This window comes from Carassius auratus, unplaced genomic scaffold, assembly GCF_003368295.1.
Source record: "Carassius auratus strain Wakin unplaced genomic scaffold, ASM336829v1 scaf_tig00023288, whole genome shotgun sequence".
In the NCBI taxonomy this organism is placed as follows: domain Eukaryota; kingdom Metazoa; phylum Chordata; class Actinopteri; order Cypriniformes; family Cyprinidae; genus Carassius; species Carassius auratus.
The window spans coordinates 300,820-308,855 of NW_020525257.1; the positions used below are offsets into that span (position 1 = coordinate 300,820).

Genomic DNA, 8,036 nt, shown 5'->3' on the forward strand with positions numbered 1-8,036 from the left:
ACAAAAATCATGGTCATAAACATCAAGTCAAGTCACCTTAATTTATATAGCGCTTTAAACAAATTACATTGTGTCAAAGCAACTGAACAACATTCATTAGGAAAACAGTGTGTCAATAATGCAAAATGACAGTTAAAGGCAGTTCATCATTGAATTCAGTGATGTCATCTCTGTTCAGTTAAATAGTGTCTGTGCATCCAAAGTCTCATTCAAATAATGTTCCTTTTCTGCACTATATCTCTATTTTTTTAATTAAAATTTGCTTTGATTGTTGACACTATTCACTAGCATGTGTGAGTCATATATGATCTTACCACAGTTTCTCCAGTTTACACTGAGGATTCTGTAGTACATCAAAAAGCATCTTCACTGAATCTCTTAGTTTATTCTCAGACAGACTCAGTTCTCTCAGGTGTGAGGGGTTTGATCTCAGAGCTGAAGTCAGAGCAGAACAACCTTCATCTGTGACACCACAATTATACAACCTGTAGAGAGATGAAAATTATACATGTGAAAAACTATCAAACAATTATCAAAAAAAGCAATCAAACAACAGCTTGCAATTCCAATGTATATATAAAAAAAATTACTCATACCATGAGAAAAAAAGTGCACGTCAAACTATCCAAGTTTCATGGCCAAATTTAAACACAAAAAAAGACTGGATTAAATCAACATTTATCTATTAATTGTGTAAAATGTTAATTGTATGTAACAGAGTAAACATGTTAATGTAAACAATAATGTAAACAATTAATGTGAAACAAGGAGTCAGAGGCATTCGGATCCATGTGCAGAATTTTATTAAGAGAATGGTCATGATTGGCTGATGAATGAGGTGCAGGTGTGGCAAAGTAATTGTGATGCAGTGACTCATGGGGAATGTAGTTCGGGTGTGGTGCAACAGTATGAGAGGTGCTAATGTCCAAGTGACATCTGGTGGTTGATGGGTGGAATGGTCCTGAGTGGAGTGCCCTCTACTGAAGTTCATAGGCACTCCATCTAATGATCGTGACATAATGTAAATCATCTTCTAACTGGTTTAACATGTTTTTTTTTATTTTTTTTATCCACACTCTGGACTGTGAACTGGCAGATATTTAATGTGTTTTAATATAACTTTAAATCTAGTTCTTGTCGATCCAGATGCCCTTCTGTAAAATGTCAAAACTAAATAAACAACAAATATATACAGTATATATATATAACAATCATAATTAGTAACTAACTTGTAGACTTCAATTGTTGTCTTCAAAAGTGTATTCAATTAAGCTGCTATTTTGCTCTATTAACTAATCCATCAGATTTGAGGAGATCTGAGCTGCTGTATATATGAGCTGCTTCTCCACTTGTTTGGTTGCTCGCAATTTACGCTTGGTCTTTTATGACAGATTATAATGATTATGATAATTTCTAAACCTGAATTATCTATGTGACTTTTCTGACTTTGTTTGAATGCCTGAATAATTTTTTACCGTGTCACTATATTGAAGACATCAAAATGTCAACAACTAAAATAATAGCTACAGCACTTAAGATTTATGAGCTTTTAAGTTTGATTTTCTTTATTTTTTTAAGTGAAGAAATTGTTCTCATTGATACTTACTGAACTGATCTGGATTCTTTAATCACAGGCAGCAACTTCTGAAGAACTTTCATATTTTCAGGATTATTATTTTCTTTAACAAATTTATCAAAACAAAACTCATTCTGTTCCTCTTCTGATGTCAACAACACAAAAACTAAAGCTGACCACTGAGATGAAGAGAGATTGGCTTCCTTTATTCCTCCAGATTTCAGATACTGTTGTATTTCCTCCACTAGTGAACGATCACCCAGTTCATTCAGACAGTGGAACAGATTGATGGATTTCTCTGGAGACTCAATGGTCCTGATCTTCTTCTTGATGTATTCGACTGTTTTCTCATTGCTGTCAAAGCTGCTTCTTTTCAGTTTCATTATTAGTTGAAGGAGAATCTGATGAGACTTAACTGACAAACCCAGAAGGAACCGCAGGAAAAGATCCAGATGTCCATTTTTACTCTGTAGAGCCTCATCCACAGCTCTCTGATGCAGCTCAGATAATGAAACAGAATGAAACCAGTCTTTCACTTTAGACAGTAAACTCTGTATAACAAAGAGTCCTTTTAATTTCTGTTTTAATATTAACTTTTGATTTATTAAAATAAAATATATTTTCATCAATACTCCGTTGATACAGAAAACATAAATTAAAGTTATTTCACAGACTCTCTGTCATAAAAACTAATACAAATACCACAGTAACATGAATACCTAATATGAAAAAGAAACACAATATACAGTTGTGGTCAGAATTATTGGCAACCTTGGAAAATATGATCAAAGATGACTGTAAAAATAAATCTGTATTGTTTTTCCTGTTGATCTTCAATTAATAAAATTAGCAAAAATCTAACCTTTCATTTAAGGAAAATAATTGAAAGTGTGTGTGTGTTGGGGGGGGGGGGGGGTTATATATCACATTATGAAATGAAAGTTTTTCTCCAAAACAAGCAGAACAAACAACAAAATAGAAAGTGGTTGTAAGAAAAGCGCTAAAGCATTGAAAATACCCATGTCCACCATCAGGCCAATAATTAAGAAGTTCCAATCAATTAAAGATGTTACAAATCTGCCTGGAAGAGGACGTGTCTATATCATCCTAATGCATGCAGAGGAGGAGAGTTTGAGTGACCAAATACTCTCCAAGGATCACAGCTGGAGAACTGCAGAGATTAGTTTAATCTTGAGTCTCAGAAAGCCCAAAAATGTATCAAATAGTATCTACATCCCCAAAAGTAGTTCAGGAGGGTTTTAAGAAAAATCCTCTGTTGTCATTCAGACACAATATGGAAGTCAGCGCGACCGCTCTCCTCACTAACAGCATCAACAAGTGCAATTGCCATTTACCCCAGCTCCCTCTACCTCGGAACTATCTCAGATAATTACATAATTTCTCTCATCTTTAGGTTCACAAACCGCCACAAATCCTAACACTCATTCATCCTCTCATTCCATCATTTATTCATCTACCCGTTCTTCAGCCATCAATACCAACACGGCTTCTTTTACTTCTGGTTCCAGATTCATTCCCACCAGTGGACCTTTTCAACCTCCCTCGGTACCTTCTCCTTTTCCAAATAACCTATCCTTTTTCCCCTCCCTCACCTACCCTTACTCATCCCTCACTTCCCCTAGCCCCTTCCTTTCTATATACCCTCATATCGTGCCATCTAAGAGCAGCACATATACCCTGGTCACAGCACTACCTCCTCCTCAGCCAGCTTCATCAGTTATTCTGCCTTCCCCCGTCTCCCAAGCCTTATGTCTTCAGATCCTATCTGGTAATTACACTGATCTAGCCCACCTTCTCTAGCCGTCCCTCATAAATTTTAGCCAGCCCAGAGAGCTTCACACCAGCCAAGGCATCATGCAGCTTAGCCATACCATAAATCCTAGTTCAAAAGACCTCACCCCTACCGAATTCGTTTTAGCCTTCTCGATCTTCAGATACATAATTTGTTCCGTTTACCCGGATCGAAGGTCCGAGCTAGACGATTATCTATCTATCATTCTAGATATGGCTGTTCGCTTTGGAGGGACATGCTTCTATAACTACCATGTTTTATTTGCTACTCAAACAGCAGGTCGGTTACAGCAGTTTAACCAAGGAACATACTGGGACACTCTCGATGCGGAGCTTTACTGTCACATTTTTTCTGTTGGAGGTCCTGGACATCTTGTTCCGATACATGACATCATGGCACATAGTCTTAGAGTTTATACCTGACAAACTGGGGTCCAGTTAAACCAACCATCTGCTAGCTGTCTCACGTCACAGAGGTCAGTTAATTCTCAGCACAATCAGTTTAAGTCTAGATTAAAGACCCATCTCTTTAACCTGTCTTACACATAAAAAAACGAATATGCTTCTAATTTCCAAATCCGTTAAAGGATTTTTAGGTTGCATTAATTAGGTAAACCGGAACCGGGAACACTTCCCATAAAACCTGATGTACTTGCTTCATCATTAGAAGAATGGCATCTACGCTAATATTAGTCTGTTTCTCTCTTATTCTGAGGTTTTTTTCTCCATTCTGTCACCGATGGAGTTTCGGTTCCTTGCCGCTGTCACCTCTGACTTGCTTAGTTGGGGTCACTTCATTTACAACAATATCATTGACTTGATTTCAAATGAACAGAGATGACATCACTGAATTCAATGATGAACTGCCTTAACTGTCATTTTGCATTATTGACACACTGTTTTCCAAATGAATGTTGTTCAGTGCTTTGACGCAATGTATTTTGTTTAAAGCGCTATATAAATAAAGGTGACTTGACTTGACTTGACATGGATTCTATTGAATACCAACAGATAAAAAAATCTAAACATGACCACTTCTGCTAGAAATTGGTTGGTCGGATCTTCCATCAGGACAATGAATGATCCAAAACAAACATCAAAAACAACATAATCTTTATCTGAAGGATCATATGTTGTCCAAACTCATCAGGCATTATAGGTGAAGACTCAGAGCTGTTATCTTGGCAAAAGGAGATTGCAATAGTGTTGAATAAAAGGGCGCCAATAATTGTGTCCAACGTGTTTTGGAGAAAAACATTTATTTCATAATGTGATTTTACCCCCTTTTTTGATTATTTTCCTTCAATAAAAGGTTAGATTTTTTGTTTTGTTTTTCATTAAAGATCAAAAGGTTAATCAATGCAGATTTATTTTTACAGTCATCTTTGATCATATTTGCCAAGGGTGCCAATAATTCTGACCACAACTGTAAATATGACACACAGCTCTGGCTGTGATCTCTTCTGCTGAACAGATTTAATGAAGACGTTCAGTTTATTAAAAGGAAGATTTTTTAACAAAAAAAAAAAAAAATACTTTGATAAGGAGGTTCTATGGTCTTACTGTTCTAAATAAAATTCAAATTTTAACTTAACTTAAAAAAAATGAAAGGGTGTTTGTTGTGAATATTTAGATCTGATGAATGTGTTCATTCATTCTTTGTTTTACTGACAAGCAGCATTTAAAAACATCATGAACGTCTGTTGTGGGAAAATACTCAGCCTCATATAAAAGTTGATGTATTATCTCACATATTTGCAGGAGACTTTTAAGTTTAAAAAGTTGTTAAGTGTTAGCGTATTATGTTTATTTTATTATGAATTTAATTCTCACGTAGCATAATCTGTCAGTAAATGTTTGTATCTCAGGGGATTCGTCACCCTTTTAGGGGTATAAATCAAGATCATTTTTACATACAGACTCTGTTATCCACAGACTTTAGATCAGGGCTGTCAAATTCAGGGCTGTCAGTAAGAAAACATGTCGGATGCAATGGACACAGCTAAAGACATGCATTATTGTATTATAGATATACAGTGTCTTTTTTTAATGTAGAAAAGTTGTTCCGATCAAAGTGACTTGAACACACCTGACATCATAATTATGACTTCTCAACTCGTAAGTATGAATGTCCCCGGAGGACTTGAACACAGCACAACACACACACACACCATCTAGTTCTCAGATGAGCCTGAAGAGCCTGTTTAGCTGGATCTGGTGTGTTTAATTATAGTAAGAATGAAACTCTATAGCGGTGTGGTGCCCCAGGAAGTTAGTTTGTCACCCTGCTTTAGACTTTGTAGCTTATTTCAGAAAATCAGTTCAATACTTCAAACTCTTACAGTAATGTATAGACAGAGGACAACACAAGAGTTACACATTCTGAAAACTTACTTATTTTCATCTTTGTGCCCATATTTCTTTTTCTATATCACAATGACATTGTAAAGGGTAATTCTTTTTTTCAGACCGCTAGTAAAAATTTAACTAAGAATTCTATCCGGTCTCTTTCAATCAATATCACACATACAGTAATGTGTAAATGTGTACTTTTGAAGGTTATATGGCATACATAAGCATATGGCATACTGTTCAATACAGTAACTGTCATCCAAAATTTTGCCATAGTTTGCATCAGAACATCCATCCAGAGTACACTGTTGTATTGACAACATGACGAAGCAATTTGATTGTCTTATCCGTAAACTATGACACAAAGACTTGTCATTCTGATGGCACTGACATGTTCATTGACAGTTATTTATTTTTTGGAGATGAAGGAAGGATTTTGAGCAAGAGACTGGTTTTGGCAGGTAATCCATGGTGTTTTGCTATTTGTATGGGTTGTTTTGAGAAATGCACTTACTGAAGCAATACTGAATTTACTTTTAGATCAACAAGACATGGATAATTTTTCCAGGCGTGTGTATATACACATATATACATATGCATACGTATCTAAGAAATAAGCTACTCAACAAAATATATAGTTTGCATGTGTTTTTGTTTAACATGATATTTCATACATGATGTTTTTATTGCCAATATGTGCAATTCATCGCAATTCTTTGATTACTGAGAGATAGACAAAATAAACCTTCCTCAAAAGCCTATTTTGTCATGTTCAACATATTTTTTTTAATTTAACATATAAAAAAAAAAATATATATATATATATATATATATATATATATATATATATATATATATATATATATATATAATGAATGTATAATGAAGAAAGCTCAAGCTGGTTCAGTCCAGTACACAGTACATGTTCTTGAACAGGTTTATCAGCAAAGTTCTGATCATGCTAATCCTTTACAGGCTCTAGAAACTTCTGTATCAAATATATGATACAGTAAGCTAACATTTTCATAAACAGACATTATTGTTCCACACAATTTTACAACAAATGTTTAAAAAACGTAGCTAAAATGTTGTAACACACTGTCAAAAAAGCTTTCTGTTTTCAATCAGTTTATACCTGCAAAGGGACTACATGGGTTACAAACAGTATGTCTTTTTTAAATATAAATAAATACAAATATCACTATTTTTTTATCATTTATGTTCTAAAAAAAAGAAAAAACTAGTGAATTTTGAGATATCTTTGTGTCTTTTAATAAATGATTTCTTTAAGGTCTTGTCGGTTTTATAGTAAAATGTGTTGAAAGTACCTGCATCCTGGAGAGAAATCCTGATCTCGGGGTGTTTGTGCGTGATTCATGATGAAGAGTGAGATCTCCAGCACTTACTCTGTCTCTGTGTGGAAATGCCAAACACATATCAGAGAACACACGTCCTTCAGAAGAAAAGGTAAGCAGAAGTGATCTGCAGCGTCGAGTCACCTTCGCGTCAGTGACGTCACACGCATTCACCACTGCGCGCGACCTGACCCTGGATCTAAAAAAAAAAAAAAAACCTGACCCTGGAGCTCAGTATTGTAATTTTCTCCACTGTTTTTCTGTACCCCATTAACCCATGTTTGTTGTTATGAAATCAAGATTTAGGTAAAAGTTAAATTTTTCAGGCTGCTCTGCCTCTAACAACACTTGTCAGTGTCAAAATGATTGAGATGGAGATCAAATGAAAGTGGGCGGGACTTGCGGTTCACTGGAGCGCAAATTCACATGGATTATTTTACCGATCTCCTTGCTAAGTTTCTGGACTTTGATCATGTAAGGACCCTTTTTGTCTATGGGAGGGTCAGAGAGCTGTCGCCCTGCATCAAAAATATCTTAATTTGTGTTCTAAAGATGAATCGGTTTGAAACAACATGAACTGTATGTGCACATCTGTTTTGCATGTGTATTATATGTGCACCTGTGTAGGTTTCGAATTGTTAAACCATATGTCCACATTTGTTTTGAATATTTGTACTGTATGTGCATATTTGTGTTTTGAATTTAACATGTATTTGAATTTGAATATATATATTCATACATGACCGGTGCTGACCCGAAACCCTCCTACAGCCGTCTGAGAACTGACTTCAATAATCTGCTTCTTCCTCACAGCTTCTTCTGACCTGAATAAAAGCAGGTTATGTGTGACCGCATAACACTTCTGACCAGCGCAAGACAAGCTGGATCCACAGAAATCCACAAAAGCACAACAAACATGTGTTTTCTTAAGATAAACAGCA

At 35.5% G+C, this 8,036-nt stretch overlaps 1 protein-coding gene across 1 annotated transcript in view; it reads right to left on the bottom strand.

Annotated features, from left to right (window-relative positions):
- The window catches only part of LOC113077848 (ribonuclease inhibitor-like), a 32,137-nt gene extending 24,639 nt beyond the window's left edge, over window positions 1–7,498 (bottom strand). The window contains exons 1-2 of the mRNA XM_026250117.1: window positions 7,069–7,498; window positions 315–485 (exon numbers count right to left, since the gene is read on the bottom strand). Coding sequence (XP_026105902.1) covers window positions 315–485; window positions 7,069–7,118 — 221 coding nt within the window. The 5' untranslated portion in view covers window positions 7,119–7,498. The remainder of the gene's footprint in view (window positions 1–314; window positions 486–7,068) is intronic.
- Window positions 7,499–8,036: the final 538 nt, after the last annotated feature.